The sequence below is a fragment of the Oncorhynchus nerka genome, linkage group LG12 (genome assembly GCF_034236695.1).
Source record: "Oncorhynchus nerka isolate Pitt River linkage group LG12, Oner_Uvic_2.0, whole genome shotgun sequence".
In the NCBI taxonomy this organism is placed as follows: Eukaryota; Metazoa; Chordata; class Actinopteri; order Salmoniformes; family Salmonidae; genus Oncorhynchus; species Oncorhynchus nerka.
In genome coordinates this window covers 51,917,857-51,936,380 of record NC_088407.1, presented here as the reverse complement: position 1 = coordinate 51,936,380, position 18,524 = coordinate 51,917,857, and the positions used below count along the sequence as shown (strand labels likewise).

Sequence of the window (18,524 nt, the reverse complement as noted above, 5' to 3'; positions counted from 1 at the left end):
AGACACATTTGAAATACTTTCAAATAACTGAGCTGTGCTTGGATTCAGTTTGCGTACATTATTAAACTATATGAAACCGGCTCGAACCAGTAATCCTTTTTGCTCTGGAAACTCACATGACCGCTCCTTGACAGCGATATGAGCCAATTGAGCTAGAACAATATTTCATTTGATATCTCCATAGGTGACATTTCAAGTAGCTGTGGAGTGTTACAGGATTGGGACATAGCTCCATCATTTGATCTCAGGTAACTCATAACTTAACATTGATTTGCTGTTTGTTTTGCTTTCATTTGTTGATCATTTGTGCCTATAGGAGCTCCACATGGTAATAATGTATTGTGTCATTTTGGAGTCACCTTTATTGTAAAAACACTTCAAAATGACACAATATATTATTTACCATTCACCTCTATTGGTCACAAAATAATCTGAAACACAACCAAAGCAAACCCACCAAAAATGTGTAGAGTCATCATTCAAAATAACCCCAATATATGTCTTGAGCACACTTGGATAAGTTCAAATACTGTACAGTAAGGTATCAATGTGCTAACTTAGCACTTTTCCCACACTGTATTTATTCAAATGCAACATAGACATGTGCCAACATATTCTATATGACATGATAATCACCTATATGATAATGTGGTTGATGTTTCAACAATAAAAGTGATCATTTTGATTGCATATAGCAATTGAGTAAAATATGAATTACTTTATTTTTGTTAAATTATGATCATGATTTTCTACATTTGAATCTGTATCAATAAATATATTTCCAATTATTACATTGAAATGGATTGATTGTCTCTGTATTCATTTCAATTTTTTTCAAAACTGAAATAAAGAAGTTATTAAACCTCTCAGATGTTGATCTGGGCCCGTATCCTAAAAGCATCTCAGAATAGGAGTGCTGACCTAGGACCAGCTTCCCCCTTTAGATGCATGTTTCATGCATGTTAACGTTAGAAGCCTCCTCGGTTTGTTTAATTCACTGCTTTAGCACACTCTGCCAACCCGGATGTCCTAGCCATGTCTGAATTCTGGCTTAGGAAGTCCACCAAAAACCCTGAAATTTCCATCCCAAACTATAACATTTTCCGACAAGATAGAACTGCTAAAGGGGGCGGTGTTGCAATCTACTGCAGAGATAGCCTGCAGAGTTCTGTCTTACTATCCAGGTCTGTACCCAAACAATTCAAAATTCTACTTTTAAAAATCCATCTTTCCAGAAACAAGTCTCTCACTCTTGCCGCTTGCTATAGACTATACTCTGCCCCCAGCTGTGCCCTGGACACCATATGTGAATTGATTGCCCCCCATCTATCTTCAGAGCTCGTGCTGCTAGGTGACCTAAACTGTGACATGCTTAACACCCCGGCCATCCTACAATCTAAGCTTGATCTCCTCAATCTCACACAAATTATCAATGAACCCACCAGGTACAACCCCAAATCCATAAACACGGGCACCCTCATAGATATCACCCTAACCTACTTGCCCTCCAAATACACCTCTGCTGTTTTCAACCAAGATCTCAGCGATCACTGCCTCATTGCCTGCATCCGTAATGGGTCTGCGGTCAAACGACCACCCCTCATCACTGTCAAACGCTCCCTAAAACACTTCAGCCAGCAGGCCTTTCTAATCGACCTGGCCCGGGTATCCTGGAAGGATATAGACCTCATCCGGTCAGTAGAGGATGCCTGGTTATTCTTTAAAAGTGCCTTCCTCACCATCTTAAATAAGCATGCCCCATCCAAAAAATGTAGAACCAGAAACCGATACAGCCCTTGGTTCTCTCCAGACCTGACTGCCCTTGACCAGCACAAAAACAAACTCAAAAAAAGTTATGGGACACTGTAAAGTCCATGGAGAATAAGAGCACCTCCTCCCAGCTGCCCACTGCACTGAGGCTAGGAAACACTTACCACAGATAAATCCACTATAATTGAGAATTTCAATAAGTATTTTTCTACGGCTGGCCATGCTTTCCACCTGGCTACCCCTACTCCGGTCAACAGCCCTGCACTCCCCAAAGCAACTCGCCCAAACCTCCCCATTCCTCCTCCCCCTACAAAACATCCGACAATCTGGACCCTCTCTTTCTAAAATGATCTGCCAAAATTGTTGCAACCCCTATTACTAGCCTGTTCAACCTATCTTTCGTATCATCTGAGATCCCCAAAGATTGGAAAGCTGCTGCGGTCATCCCCCTCTTCATAAGGGAGACACTCTAGACCCAAACCGCTACAGACCTATATCTATTCTACCCTGCCTTTCTAAGGTCTTCGAAAGCCAAGTTAACAAACAGATTACCAACCATTTCGAATCCCACTGTACCTTCTCCGTTATGCAATATGGTTTCAGAGCTAGTCATGTGTGCACCTCAGCCACGCTCAAGGTCCTAAACATATCAAAACAGCCATCGATAAGAGACATTACTGTGCAGCCGTATTCATCGACCTGGCTAAAGCTTTCGACTCTGTCAATCACAACATTCTTATTGGCAGACTCAACAGCCTTGGTTTCTCAAAGGATTGCCTCGCCTGGTTCACCAACTACTTCTCAGATAGGGTTCAGTGTGCCAAATCGGAGGGCCTGTTGGCCGGACCTCTGGCAGTCTCTATGGGGGTGCCACAGGGTCAAATTCTCAGGCCAACTCTCTTCTCTGTATACATCAATGATGTCGTCCTTGCTGCTAGTGATTCTTTGATCCACCTCTATGCAGACAACACCATTCTGTATACCTCTGGCACTTCTTTGGACTTTAACTAACCTCCAGATGAGCTTCAATGCCATACAACTCTCCTTCCGTGGCCTCCAACTGCTCTTAAATGCAAGTAAAACCAAATGCATGGTCTTCAACTGATCGCTGCCCGCACCTGCCCGCCCATCCAGCATCACTACTCTGTACGGTTCTGACTTAGAATATGTGGACAAATACAAATACCTAGGTGTCTGGTTAGACTGTAAACTCTCCTTCCAGACTCACATTAAACATCTCTAGTCCAAAATTAAATCTAGAATCGGCTTCTCATTTTGCAACAAAGCATCCTTCACTCATGCTGCCAAACATACCCTCGTAAAACTGACCATCCTACCGATTTTCGACTTCGGCGATGTCATTTAGAAAATAGCCTCCAACACTCTATTCAACAAATTGGATGCAGTCTATCACAGTGCCATCCGTTTTGTCACCAAAGCCCCATAATACTACCCACCATTGTGACCTGTACGCTCTCGTTGGCTGGCCCTCGCTTCATCCTCGTCGCCAAACCCACTGGCTCCAGGTCATCTACAAGTCTCTGCTAGGTAAAGCCCCGCCTTATCTCAGCTCACTGGTCACCATAGAAGCACCCACCCACGTGCTCCAGCAGGTATATTTCACTGGTCACCCCCAAAGCCAATTCCTCCTTTGGCTGCCTCTCCTTCCAGTTCTCTGGTTCCATTGACTGGAACGAACTGCAAAAATCACTAAAGCTGGAGACTCTTACCTCCCTCACTAGCTTTAAGCACCAGCTGTCAGAGCAGCTCACAGATCACTGCACCTGTACATAGCTCATCTGTAAAAAGCCCATCCAATCTACCTCATCCCCATACCATATTTATTTATTTATCTTGCTCCTTTGCACCCCAGTATCTCTACTTGCACATTCATCTTCTGTACATTCTACCATTTCAGTGTTTAATTGCTATATTGTAATTACTTTGCCACCATGGCCTATTAATTGCCTTACCTCTCTTATCCTACCTCATTTGCACATGCTGTATATAGATTTTCCCCCGTATTATTGACTGTATGTTTGTTTACTCCATGTGTAACTCTGTTGTTGTATGTGTCGAACTGCTTTGCTTTATCTTGGCCAGGTCGCAGTTGCAAATGAGAACTTGTTCTCAACTGGCCTACCTGGTTATATAAAGGTGAAATTAAAAAATTAAAAAATCATAATTATATAGACAGGGAACCTGATTCTAGATCAGCACTCAGACACTTCATGAATACGGGCCCAGAATTGTCAGAGTTGATCTCTGCAGTGAAACAACTATATTTCTGGTAATACAACAACGTCAAGATGTAATGGAGTGTAAACGCACAAACACTAGTTGCACTACATTAGTATTGTTAGCATTAGCGTTTACGGGAGTCCAATATATAATCCCAACTTGTCGACGATAAAACACAGGATCAAAAACCTAACTGACCCTTTTCCTCTTGGCACTTGTGTAAATCTGAAGGGATAGAAAATATGAAAGCAACATGTTGAAACTCCCACCCAGCCAATCATTCAGCAAGGTGGAAGTAGAGCACGTTTTTACCTATCAGATCCTTTCACACCTACATGAAGTGCCCTGGCCCTAGAGGTTGTGGCCAGGGGTCAATTTGGGATTGGGCGTTACATTAGTTTGATGGGGAATTCCAGTTGTTCCGTTCAGGACTAGATGAGGATGGGAGTCAGGACCAGATTCCTGAGCGTTCCCGTTTGCGTCGTACAATGGCGGCCACATCCTGTTTGAGAGAGGAGACGCTCTGCTCCAGCAGCTCTGAGAAATCACGCAGCAGACCACCCTGCTCATCCACAAACAGCCTGAGCCCCAAGAGATCTGACTCCTCCTGGAACACACACATATATGCACACAGTATATGCAGAAACACACACAAACACACTTAGATCAGTTAGTCAATAAGTAGGTAAGTAGATTGATTAATTGACTGATTGATACATACACTGGGCCTGTGCCTGCGCAGGCGCTGCAGTTGAACCCTGACAGAGGTCATGCTGTGGTAGAAGACCTTCAGGGCGCGGGCGAACTCTGCATCACAGCTGGGCCGCAGACTGCTGCCCCGCATCTCTGACCGACCACGACCACACTCTGCTCCTACACAGAGGAGGGGAGAGAGTGAGTGAGAGAGCGAGAGAACATGACAGTTCAGTTGTTTAGTACATGTCTGACCGGTCTTAGTTGTATTGAGCTGATCCCTCAGTGTGTTGTTCTCGGTCTTCAGTGCAGCGTTGGTGTTCCTCAGCTCCTCTACATCCTGCTGTAGAGCCCTCAGAGAGCAGCTCAGCTCTGAGCCAGGGTCCACTGTCTGCAACACACACACACACTATAGTGGATACACATACTATTTAACCCTTTGAGGTCTCATGTAAATCTATAAGGCTGTCCTACAAATATGACAAATTCTAAATCTCCGAGTGGTGTACAGATGTCTGATGTAGACTCACAGTGGCTGTCTCAGTTGCGCTAGCCTGGTCGATGATGAAGCATCCCTCTGGAGTCATCCTCACTCCCTCCAGAGACGACACCATGTCTCTACATCCCTCTGGACAGGAAAGTATCAAGCATTACCCAAGCGTTACACGTGTATGTGTGGCAGATGGGATCTGTGAAATTCGCTCCTCAGCCTGAGGTGTCTCCACTTGCGCTGCGGCATAGCTAGCTTTTCATGGGTGTAACCAGGTAAGATGCTTCAGGATGGCAGTCAAGTGTGATTGCGAGGCAGAGGTCCTGCGTTCAATCACCGGTATGAGCCGAATCAGGAGAAAGGGGTACTCGCCAAGCAAGTATCATGATGTCCTTTACACGTGCATACAGTATGAATACAGTACGAGTTCCAAGTCGGCAAGTCCCAGGCTTACCCTTACTATCCTGGGCCCAGGTTTGTAGGCGAGTCCCAGGCTTACCCTTACTATCCTGGGCCCAGGTTTGTAGGCGAGTCCCAGGCTTACCCTTACTGGGCTCAGGTTTGTAGGCAAGTCCCAGGCTTAACCTTACTATCCTGGGCCCAGGTTTGTAGGCGAGCCCCAGGCTTACCCTTACTGGACTCAGGTCTGTAAGCGAGTACAAGGTTTACAGTTACTATCCTGGGCTTAGGTTTGTCCCAGGTTTACTTACCCTGTAGGCCCCAGAGCTCCAGCACCAGGGCGCTGGTCTGCAGGTGTTCTAGCAGGCCTTGGGAGGTGTGCAGAGAGGTGAAGTGGACCCGCTGGTCCAGCAGGGGGTTGACATTGTGCCACACGGCTGGAGTGTAGAGGGGCTGGGCACTGTCGAACATCCTGAACCTGGCAGGGGAAAGGTGACGTCAGTTATTTAACCTTCATTTCTCTAGGCAAGTCAATTAAGAACAAATACCACCCCAAATCTCTAGCCCACTCACCCTATCTGAACGCCCCTGTTCCTGGCCTGTTGGACCCAGCGCAGGCCACAGCACTGATCCAGGACCAGCTGGAAGTCCAGCCGTCTCCCCAGTAGCTCAGAGGGGTCGATCAGGATGTCATCCTCCCCCAGAGTCCTGGACACAGAAGGGCCAGGGGCCATATGTATCAAACCTCTCAGAAGGCTGTTTTAGGATCAGTTTTGCCTTTTAGATCACAATGAATAACATTACATGGACAGGGACTCTGAAATGCTTGATACATATGGCCACTGGCTACATAAAGTATCTAACTTCCCTGATTCAACTAGCCAACCATTCATGTTCTTCTTCTTCATGTTATTCTAGACTGCAATTATTTAAATCTGGGTTGTGTTCATTAGGGCACAACATAGCAAAATAAAAATTAAGATCTGAGTTCCAATTGGACAAGTTGAGGTTCAAAACTTTTCTCTGTCCGTACTGAACACAACCCGGTAAAGTGTCTGCCTCCCATTCTTCTGTAATGTAATGTTACCCACAGTCCTGTAGGGCTGCATGGTAGAAGCTGGGCCTGCAGTATGGCCTCCTCAGTGCCCTCTGACCCCAATACCTGGAAACACAGAGAGGGATGAGATAGAACGACACGCACACATGCACGCGCACACACACACACACACAGACACACACACAGTACCTCCAGCTGTTCCTCCAGTGCGATACGGAAAGCCAGAGACTGCAGCCAGAGGTGGGCGCTGCCCAAGAGCAGGGGCTCCAGCGGATCCCAAAAAGGGTCTCTGTCTCTGGGCATGGGCGCCCTGGCCGCCCCCTCTCCCTTCCGCTCCGTATGGTGCTGCTGATACAACTCCTCCATCAGGAACTTACGGTTCACAAACTTGGCCTTGGACCAGAGCCACACCTGTGGGGAGAGGACAACACACTCACCTGAGTTACACACACACCTGACACTTAACTCAGCTCTATGCAGCAATACGGATCCTACATACACTATACAGTGCCTTGCAAAAGTATTCATCCCCCTTGGCGTTTTTCATATTTTGCATTACAACCTGTAATTTAAATGGATTTTTATTTGTATTTCATGTAATGGACATACAAAATAGTCCAAAGTGGTGAAATGAAGAAAAAAAACTTGTTTAAAAACATTCTAAAAAATTAAAAAATGGAAAAGTGATACGTGCATATGTATTCACCCCCTTTTCTATGAAGCCTCTAAATAAGATCTGCTGCAACCAATTACCTTCAGAAGTCACATAATTTGTTAAATAAAGTCCACCTGTGTGCAATCTAAGTGTCACATGATCTCACATGAGTATATATAGACACACCTGTTCTGAAAGACCCCAGAGTCTGCAACACCACTAAGCAAGCGGCACCACCAAGCAAGCGGCACCATGAAGACCAAGGAGCTCTCGAAACAGGTCAGGGACAAAGTTGTGGAGAAGTACAGATCAGGGTTGGGTTATACAAAAATATCTGAAACTTTGAACATCCCACGGAGCACCATTAAATCCATTATTAAAAAATTGAAAGAATATGGCACCACAACAAACTTGTCAAGAGAAGGCCGCCCACAGACCAGGCAAGGAGGGCATTAATCAGAGAGGCAACAAAGGGACCAAAGATACCCCTGAAGGAGCTGCAAAGCTCCACAGCGGAGATTGGAGTATCTGTCCATAGGACCACTTTAAGCCATACACTCCACAGAGCTGGGGTTTACGGAACAGTGGCCAGAAAAAAAGGCATTGCTTAAAGAGAAAAATAAGCAAACACGTTTGGTGTTCGCCAAAAGGAATGTGGGAGACTCCCCAAACATATGGAAGAAGGTACTCTGGTCAGATGAGACTAAAATTGAGCTTTTTGGCCACCAAGGAAAACGCTATGTCTGAAGCAAACCCAACACCTCTTATCACCCGATAACACGATCCCCACAGTGAAGCATGGTGGTGGTAGCATCAGGTTGTGGGGATGTTTTTTATCGGCAGGGACTGGGAAACTGGTCAGAATTGAAGAAATGATGGATTCCGCTAAATACAGGGAAATTCTTGAGGGAAACCTGTTTCAGTCTTCCAGAGATTTGAGACTGGGACGGAGGTTCACCTTCCAGCAGGACAATGACCCTAAGCATACTGCTAAAGCAACACTCGAGTGGTTTAAGAGGAAAAACTGAAATGTATTGGAATGCTCAGACCTCAATCCAATTGAGAATCTGTGGTAAAACTTAAAGATTGCTGTACACCAGCGGAGCCCATCCAACTTGAAGGAACTGGAGCAGTTTTGCCTTGAAGAACGGGCAAAAATCCCAGTGGCTAGATGTGCCAAGCTTGTCGATACATACCCCAAGAGACTTGCAGCTGTAATTGCTGCAAAAGGTGACTCTACAAAGTATTGACTTTGGAGGGGTGAATAGTTATGCACGCTCAAGTTCTGTTTTTTGTCTTATTTCTTGTTTCACAATAAAAAATATTTTGCATCTTCAAAGTGGTAGGCAAGTTGTGTAAATCAAATGATACAACCCCCCCCAAAAAAATATTTTTATTTCAGGTTGTAAGGCAACAAAATAGCAAAAATCCCAAAGGGGTGAATACTTTCGCAAGACACTATACAGTCGTGGCCAAAAGTTTTGAGAATGACACAAATATTAATTTTCACAAAGTTTGCCGCTTCAGTGTCTTTAGATATTTTTGTCAGATGTTTCTATGGAATACTGAAGTATAATTACAAGCATTTCATACATGTCAAAGGCTTTTATTGACAATTAACCAACCCTCTCCGGGAGGTTGGGCATCTCCCAGGCCCACGCTTGGATTCGTCCTACCTGAAGGTCGCTCCTACCAGGTGGCGTGTAGAATCTGTCTCCTCACCGTGCGCTCTCACCACTGGCGTCCCCAGGGCTCTGTTCTAGGCCCTCTCCTATTCTCGCTATACACCAAGTCACTTGGCTCTGTCATAACCTCACATGGTCTCTCCTATCATTGCTATGCAGACACACAATTAATCTTCTCCTTTCCCCCTTCTGATGACCAGGTGGCGAATCGCATCTCTGCATGTCTGGCAGACATATCAGTGTGGATGACGGATCACCACCTCAAGCTGAACCTCGGCAAGACGGAGCTGCTCTTCCTCCCGGGAAGGACTGCCCGTTCCATGATCTCGCCATCACGGTTGACAACTCCATTGTGTCCTCCTCCCAGAGCGCTAAGAACCTTGGCGTGATCCTGGACAACACCCTGTCGTTCTCAACTAACATCAAGGCGGTGGCCCGTTCTTGTAGGTTCATGCTCTACAACATCCAGAAGTACGACCCTGCCTCACACAGGAAGCGGCGCAGGTCCTAATCCAGGCACTTGTCATCTCCCGTCTGGATTACTGCAACTCGCTGTTGGCTGGGCTCCCTGCCTGTGCCATTAAACCCCTACAACTCATCCAGAACGCCGCAGCCCGTCTGGTGTTCAACCTTCCCAAGTTCTCTCACGTCACCCCGCTCCTCCGCTCTCTCCACTGGCTTCCAGTTGAAGCTCGCATCCGCTACAAGACCATGGTGCTTGCCTACGGAGCTGTGAGGGGGAACGGCACCTCAGTACCTCAGGCTCTGATCAGGCCCTACACCCAAACAAGGGCTCTGCGTTCATCCACCTCTGGCCTGCTCGCCTCCCTACCACTGAGGAAGTACAGTTCCCGCTCAGCCCAGTCAAAACTGTTCGCTGCTCTGGCCCCCAATGGTGGAACAAACTCCCTCACGACGCCAGGACAGCGGAGTCAATCACCCACCTTCCGGAGACACCTGAAACCCCACCTCTTTCAGGAATACCTAGGATAGGATAAAGTAATCCTTCTCACCCCCCCCTTAAAAAGATTTAGATGCACTATTGTAAAGTGGCTGTTCCACTGGATGTCTTAAGGTGAACGCACCAATTTGTAAGTCGCTCTGGATAAGAGCGTCTGCTAAATGACATAAATGTAAATGTAATTACATGAAGTTGATGCAAAGAGTCAATATTTGCAGTGTCAACCCTTATTTTTCAAGACCTCTGCCATCCACCCTGGCATGCTATCAATGAACTTCTGGGCCACATCCTGACTGATGCAGCCCATTCTTGTATAATCAATGCTTGGAGTTTGTCAGAATTTGTGGGTTTTTCTTTGTCCACCCGCCTCTTGAGGATTGACCACAAGTTCTCAATGGGATTAAGGTCTGGGGAGTTTCCTGGCCATGGACCCAAGATATTGATGTTTTGTTCCCCAAGCCACTTAGTCATCACTTTTGCCTTATGACAAGGTGCTCCATCATGCTGGAAAAGGCATTGTTCGTCACCAAACTGTTCCTGGATGGTTGGGAGAAGTTGCTCTCGGAGGATGTGTTGGTACCATTCTCTATTCATGACTGTGTTCTTAGGCAAAATTATGAGTGAGCTCACTCGCTTGGCTGATAAGCAACCCCACACATGAATGGTATCAGGATGCTTTACTGTTGGCATGACACAGGACTGATGGTAGCGCTCACCTTGTCTTCTCTGGACAAGCTTTTTTCCGGATGCCCCAAACAATCGGAAAGGGGATTCATCAGAGAAAATGACATTACCCCGGTCCTCAGCAGTCCAATCCCTGTACCTTTTGCAGAATATCAGTCTGTCCCTGATGTTTTTCTAGAGAGAAGTGGCTTCTTTGCTGCCCTTCTTGACACCAGGTCATCCTCCAAAAGTCTTCGCCACACTATGCGTGCAGATGCACTCACACCTGCCTGCTGCCATTGCTGAGCAAGTTCTGTACTGGTGGTGCCCCGATCCCGCAGCTGAATCAACTTTAGGAGACGGTCCTGGAGCTTGCTGGACTTTCTTGGGCACCCTGAAGCCTCAATTGAACCGCTCTCCTTGAAGTTCTTGATGATCCGATCAATGGTTGATTTAGGTGCAATCCACTGGCAGCAATATCCTTGCCTGTGAGGCCCTTTTTATGCAAAACAATGATGATGGCACGTGTTTCCTTGCAGGTAACCGTGGTTGACAGAGGAAGAACAATGATTCCAAGCACCACCCTCCTTTTGAAGCTTCCAGTCTGTTATTTGAACTCAATCAGCATAGAGTGATCTCCAGCCTTGTCCTTGTCAACACTCACACCTGTGTTAACGAGAGAATCACTGACATGATGTCAGCTGGTCCTTTTGTTGCAGGGCTGAAATGCAGTGGAAATGTTTTTGGGGATTCAGTTCATTTGCATGACAAAGAGGGACTTTGCAATTAATTGCAATTCATCTGATCACTCTTCATAACATTCTGGAGTATATGCAAATTGCCATCATACAAACTGAGGCAGCAGACTTTGTGAAAATTAATATTTGTGTCATTCTCAAAACTTTTGGCCACGACTGTATTTACAGATTATAATCAAATATGTCTTTGGAATAAAACCACACGTGGACCTTGCAGTAATTTAGGAGTTGATAGTGTTCATAGCTAAATGGGTCAAGTTATGTTCCAGGTAGAGATATTACAGTCATCTAGTATGACAATATTCAGGAGGCGTGATTGACAGCATGGTCTCCCCACCTGTTTGTTTTCCAGTGATGTCACTCTGACAGCGATCTCCTTCTCCAAGTCATGACCTTTAGAGTCTGATAACGCCAGGTTCTTAATCTCCAGTTTAAATTCCACCCCCTGGACACATAATTAGATAATTAGATGATTCATGTAATGGTTTAGCGTTACTCAGATTACGTCCAGTAGTCAATACAAACTGAAATCCGGGGAAATAACACTATATAATTCATTGTTATCTAAAATTACATATTTTTCTCACAAACACAAGTAAAGGGACATTGGTTTTAGGGATGTTGAGAATGATGGGGGACGTTGTGATCTAATGATGCAAATCTCTAATTTATGATCTAATGATGCAAATCTCTACCTTATGATCTAACATGTAAACCATGCATAATGGGGAATTATAAAACAGAATGTCAAACCCATCAGGATTAAAGTGATACTTCAGGATTTGGTCAATCTACGTCCCCAGAGTCAGATTAACTCATGGATACCATTTTGAAGTCTCTGCGTTTCCAGTAATAAGGAAGTTAGAGGTAGTTTCACGAGCAAATACTAAGTAACACTAGTAAGCAATTAGCGACTTCCTTCAGACTGCACGCAGAGACATACAAATGGTATCTATGAGCTCATCTGACCTTGGGGAAGTAGATAAAGGGCCTCATTGACAAAATCATGAAGTATTCCTTTAAAGGTATAATATTGTGTTTATCTGTCACCTTGTGTAGCTCCTGGCTCATCTGGTTGGCCTCAGCCACCATGGGCATCAGTTTGATGTAGTCATAGAAAACAGCCAGGAGACTGGGGTCAGTCTGACTGGGGACTGCACTGGAGTCACCTACAGGGGGAGACAGAGCGAGAGGAGATACACACATCATCAATTTCTGTGTGATACACTAACATCGAGGTAATCTCGCTCTTTCTGTCTCGCACACAGTAGCTCTCTCTCTCTCTCTAGGAGACATATACTTCTCCCTGTTTCTCTCTGCCACTCTCTTACACAAGTTTTTGCTCTCTAAAACAGATTCTTCTACCCTTTCTCTATCTTTTTTACCTCTGTCACATGCATCCACACCCACCCACCCACACTCCCTTCCTCTCTCTCTTTCTCTCACTGTCTCTCTCATTCATTCTCTCTCCCTCCATCTCTCTCTCCTACCCTGTGTCTGCTCCTCACACAGTGAGTGGAGGTTGATGCCCTCAGCGGCTGCCAGTTCAGACTGGAAGTAGTCGTAGTCATAGCGACTCCAGTCATCCCCGCCCCTCTCAGATGGGTAGCCAATGAACAGGTAGGTGCTGTTAGAACCCAGGATGAGTCGGTCCTAGAGGAGAGGGGGCAGAGGTCGGGTTGATATGAGGGTAGGAATCAAGGACTTAAACCATTGTCCACTTCCGAGGCATAGTGCATAGGATAGGGGCCGTGGTGGTCATCACAATCTGGTCATGCTAGAGAAGATGGGAGACTAACTATAGTGATTATTACTAGCCATACAGTGCATTCGAAAGGTATTCAGACCCCTTGACTTTTTCCACATTTTGTTAAGTTACAGCCTCATTCTAAAATGTATTAAATACTTTTTTTTACACACAACACCCCATAATGACAGAGTGAAAACAGGTTTGCAATTGTTTTTGCTAATTCATTAAAAATAAATGTTTAAAAAAAATATTTACAAAAGTATTCAGACCCTTTGCTATGAGACTCGAAATTGAGCTCAGGTGCATCCTGTGTCCATTGATCATCCATGAGATGTCTCTGCAACTTGATTGGAACCCACCTGTGGTAAATTCAGTTGATTGGACATGATTTGGAAAGGCACACATCTGTCTATATAAAGTGACAGAGTTGACAGTTAATGTCGGAGCAAAAACCAAGCCTTGAGGTTGAAGGAATTGTCCATAGAACTCCAAGACAGGATTGTGTTGAGACAAAAACATTTGTAAATGTGATATTTACATTTTTGCTTTGTTATTATGGGGTATTTTGTGTAGATTGATGAGGGGGGGAAACAATTAAATCAATTTCAGAATAAGGCTGTGACTTAACAAATTGTGGAAAAAGTTAAGGGGTCTGAATACTTTCCAATTTGCACCGTAAATGTTATTTTAACCCCTAACCTTTACCCTTACCTCTTAAGCCCATATGAAAAACTCACGCTCATGTTCGTGCTCATCAGTTTTGACCATGTTGCGACTAATGTCTGAACTACGCTGAGTATATGTCCTATAGTTCCACAGAGGGGCCTGTTTCAACATGGCAGAAATAGTTTGATTCCATGGAGACGAACCAGGTGCTGCAGCTCGGTCTTCTGGGAGATGGGTGTTCCGTTGACAATGACATTTGACCCCGCCAGTGGGGTCAGGTACACCCTACGCTGGACGTTAATGAACAGAGCGTGACGGTCCTGGATCCTGAGGAGGTAAAAAGGGTTTATTGGTGACCTTTATTTTCTTTTTTTTGTAACTATTTATAAAATGTATGTACCATTCCCAGACTGTCCCTTTTATTGATGTCATAAATGAACCAAACAAAGCAGCACCTGTCAAACGCAGTCCGCATTTATTCAGGTTTTGTGCTTGATGAAAAAAAGTGTGATGAATTCAAAGCCAATTTGCACGTTTTCAAAATATTTTTTTTGTGTGCGTCATACTCACCCTAGGCCCCTGATTGAGATGGACCTGGGTGAAGAGTCAGAGAGCCCTATATCCCACTCACCTATAAAACACACACACACACAATTCCCAAAGTCTTGATTGAGTGCGTGTATGTTCATTCGATCGTAAAGCTGTAGTCTGGGGCAGAGGAGAGACTCACCCTCCTGGATGAAGAGCTTGACCACCCCTGACAGCTGAGTATCCTCGTTGATGTTCAGGATGTAGGGATGCATCTGCATCATCCTCCGCTCCTGAGAAAGAGAGAGACATGGAGAGAGAGAGGGTGGAGTGAGGAAGGGGAGATATGAGGGGCGTGCGTGTGTGCGTGTGCATGCGTACCTGTGTGATAGTCGCATACTGCTGCTCCCAATCCTTCAAGGCCTCCTGTAGATGTTGTTCCCAGAGCGTCTGGATGGCTCTGATCTGCAGCTCGTTATGGGTCAACAGCCGACGCAGCTCCTCTGGACACAACAACAACAACATAAATGCAGCTACATATTAGTACACTAACATTCTAACTAACATGTTGCCCACTTTCTCTTCTCCCTGCCCTTACTCCTCCTGCTATCGCTCCAAGTCACAACTATGCTGCCCTCGACATCCCTCCCCCCTATCTCCATCTCCAGCCTACTGGTTTCCTCATCTGCCCTCCCTCCCTCCCCTACTGGTTTCGTCCTCTGCCCTCCCTCCCTCCCTCCATCTCCTACTGGTTTCATCCTCTGCCCTCCCTCCTTCCATCTCCTACTGGTTTCGTCCTCTGCCCTGCGTCCCTCCTGTCCTAGGCGGCTGAGTCTCTGCAGGAGCCTGGCGTTCTCAGCCTTCAGCTCCTTCACCAGGCGCTCCGTGGGACTCTCGTTCACCACCGCACGGTTCTGAATACGCTTTGCCCTAAGGGGGGGGGGGGCATCTGTGAACTGTACTGTATATGTCAAATACTAAGAGTTTTCTAACAAAGAAGGAATGCTGGACCTACTGTACCTTTCTGCATATCGCAGGGTTGAGATAGACTCTTCATAGCAGATATCAGCTGGACTCAGGGCTGCAATCTGAGCATTCTGGTATTTAGTTATGACAGGCAGGGCACATCATATCTTTAGATGTTAATAGAGGTGCATGCTACACTCTTAGAAAAAAGGGTTCCAAAAGGTATAGGAAAACCATTTTCGTTCCAGGTAGAACCTTTTCGGGTTCCATTAAGAACCCTCTGTGGAAAGGGTTTTTGCCTGTAACCAAAACGGTTCTACCTGGAACCAATAAGGCTTCTCCAACGGGTTGTCCTATGGGGACAGCTGAAGAACCTGTTTAGGTACTAGATAGCATCTTTTTTTCTAAGGGTGTAGACAAAGGGTTACCATGACAGTACGGCTGTTCCCCCCCAGGGCAGACTGCAGCAGCTTGGTGAGGACAGAGTCTCTATATGGGATATGGACTACTTTCTTCCCTACCGCTACATCAGCAAGGGCACTGCAGGGAGAGGAGGAGGAGGAGGAAGGAGAGGAGATAAGAGAAGTCGGAATACAAAAAGCAGTGCTGGATAGAGAAGAGCGTCTGCTAAATGACTTAAATGTAAATGTAATATAGAAAGAGTTTTTGGTGACATATTGGCGTGGAGGGCAGATCTCTCCCTGACCTGATGACGTTGCCCAGGGTGGTGAGGCTGAGGTTGATGGCTGTGCCCTCTTTGAGCCGGTCGGCCTCGGAACCTGACACCCGCTGTCTCTCGCTGCCCGCCAGGTCCACCAGGTTGATGTTAGACTGCTTGGTGATGCTCTCCTCAGAGAAGATCTGCAGAGGGACAGGAGAGGGTCAGAGATACAATAAGAACACCAAGGGCCATATCTCTAACACCCAAATCAACCCCTCTCACCCCTACCCCCCTTGGCACCTGTGTACATCTGAAGCACAGGAGGTTGGTGGCACCATAATTGGGGAGGACGAGCTCGTGGTAATGGCTGGAGCGGAATGAGTGGACTGATGCTTTTCCATTTGCTCTGTTCCGGACATTATTATGAGCCGTCCTCCCCTCAGCAGCCTCCACTGATCTGAAAGGATTGGACAGATGTATCCAATGAGAAACAAGTACCTTCTGGCTTATCCAATGGCAAGGTCAAGCTTTTTCCATACTTATCTAATCCTCTCAGAGCAGAAGTGTTTAGGGATTAGGGGCTAGGGGTTGACTGGGCAATGTGACTTACCTGTTTGAGCTGGAGGATGATGAGCATGTGTGAGCGGCTGCTGTTGGCGTTCATATGTGTGGTGGCCGTGGTGCGCATCCTCGTCCCCTGCTCCATCAGCTGCTCCACCTACAAAATATATATATATATATCAATAAATCAATTTGATTTAAAAATTATAATAATAATAATAATAATATTTATTGATACATATACAGTGATCTCCAAAAGTATTGGGACAGTGACATTGAACTTATACAATGACTATGAGGTTAAAGCTTTCATTTGAGGGTATTTTCGTCCGTATCGGGTGAACCGTTTAGAAATTACAGCACTTTTTGTACATAGTCCCTCATTTTACAGTACCAAAAGTTTTGGGACAAATTCACATATATGTGTATTAATGTAGTAAAAAGTGAAGTATTTGGTCCCATATTCCTAGCACACAATAACTACATCAAGCTTTTGACTCCACACATTTGTTGGATGCTGTTTGTTTGAGTCTCAGATTATTTTGTGCCTAATAGAAATTAATGGTAAATAATGTAGTGTGTCATTTTGGAGTCACTTTTATTGTAAATAAGAATAGAATATGTTCCTCAACACATCTACATTCATGGATGCTACCATGATTATGGATAATCCTGAAATAATTGTGAATAAGGATGAGTGAGAAAGTTAGACGCACAAATATCATATCCCCAAGACATGCTAACCTCTCACCATTACAGTAAAAGGGGAGGTTAGCATTATTGCGGGGATATGATATTTGTGCATCTAACTTTCTCACTCATTTTTGTAGCGACACAAACAAACTTGATGTAGTCTATGAATGTGTGCTATGAATATGAGACCAAATACTTAACTTTTTACTATTTTAAAACCCATAATAAATGTGAATTTCTCCCGATACTTTTGGTCCCCTAAAATGGGGAGACTATGTACAAAAAGTGCTGTAATTTCTAAACGGTTCACCCAATATGGACGAAAACACCCCAAAAGTAAAGCTGACAGTCTGCACGTTGACCTCGTAGTCATTGTATTGTTTCGCTGTACGTAGAGATAATAATGGAAGGTAGCACCTGTGGGGCGCTGTCACAGGGGACCCTGCGAAGCCCCTCCACATAGAAGCCTCTCTGCTGCTCCTCTCGGACACGCAGTCCCCCCGGAGACCGAGACCCCCGTGACAACAGGTCAACTACCTGGAGGGGGGGCAAGGGCTTGGGGTAAAAACCTGGACAGATCCACTGTGAACTGTACATGTCGAATAGTCAAGAGTTTTCAACAGGCATGACAGAGATAAGTCCAGACTTACCTGTTCATTGTAGATTTCCAACATGCTGAAAAAGACCTTGGGGAACAGAGGAGCCCATTGAAAATGAATCAAAAATCAAAAAATGATTTCTGGCTGTGATATTAGTTTTTGTCTTCTTGTTTTGTTTGTGTGATTGTCCTGTGTTGTGGTTGTCTTTTGGTACAGTTTGTCTATCTGTGACATGTCCATTTTTTATGATTAGTTGGAAAAACATAACAAAACAAAATGCTTATTTTTTGTTTATTTCTTATTTGTTTTATAGATTTTTTTAAAAAGAAGTCATATTTCAGACATACACACCTGGCACTGTCGGCTGTCCTGGTTGGCCCTGATGGCCTGAAACAGTTTGTCAGAGAGGGTGGGCACCAGGCCCTTGTTGGGTCCGTACCCGACCATGGAGTAGCTCTTCCCTGAGCCAGTCTGCCCATAGGCTAGCAGGGTGGCGTTATAACCTTGAAGGGCATTCTCCAGGATCCCCTCCCCCAGGTCCTGGAATACACTACCCTGAGGGAGAACATACAGAGTTACTACCCTGAAGGAAAATATACAGAGTTACTGCCCTGAAGGTAAGACCGACAGAGTTATTGCCCTGAGTGAGAATAGACAGTGTTTACTGCCCTGAGTGAGAATATACAGAGTTACTGCCCTGAAGGTAAGACCGACAGAGTTATTGCCCT

General features: G+C 45.3%; 1 protein-coding gene across 1 annotated transcript in view; it reads right to left on the bottom strand.

Moving 5' to 3' along the window:
* Positions 1-583: 583 nt before the first annotated feature.
* Positions 584-18,524, bottom strand: part of kif28 (kinesin family member 28) — a 34,919-nt gene continuing 16,978 nt past the window's right edge. The window contains 23 exon segments of the mRNA XM_065025071.1: positions 584-4,618; positions 4,733-4,857; positions 4,951-5,076; positions 5,231-5,332; positions 5,905-6,071; positions 6,167-6,301; positions 6,685-6,755; positions 6,840-7,061; positions 11,710-11,817; positions 12,423-12,541; positions 12,863-13,025; positions 13,992-14,115; positions 14,359-14,419; positions 14,519-14,609; positions 14,698-14,819; positions 15,104-15,246; positions 15,337-15,404; positions 15,711-15,822; positions 15,989-16,143; positions 16,554-16,661; positions 17,615-17,730; positions 17,844-17,883; positions 18,148-18,351. Of these exon segments, the coding sequence (XP_064881143.1) occupies positions 4,460-4,618; positions 4,733-4,857; positions 4,951-5,076; positions 5,231-5,332; positions 5,905-6,071; positions 6,167-6,301; positions 6,685-6,755; positions 6,840-7,061; positions 11,710-11,817; positions 12,423-12,541; positions 12,863-13,025; positions 13,992-14,115; positions 14,359-14,419; positions 14,519-14,609; positions 14,698-14,819; positions 15,104-15,246; positions 15,337-15,404; positions 15,711-15,822; positions 15,989-16,143; positions 16,554-16,661; positions 17,615-17,730; positions 17,844-17,883; positions 18,148-18,351 (2,841 nt within the window). The 3' untranslated portion in view covers positions 584-4,459.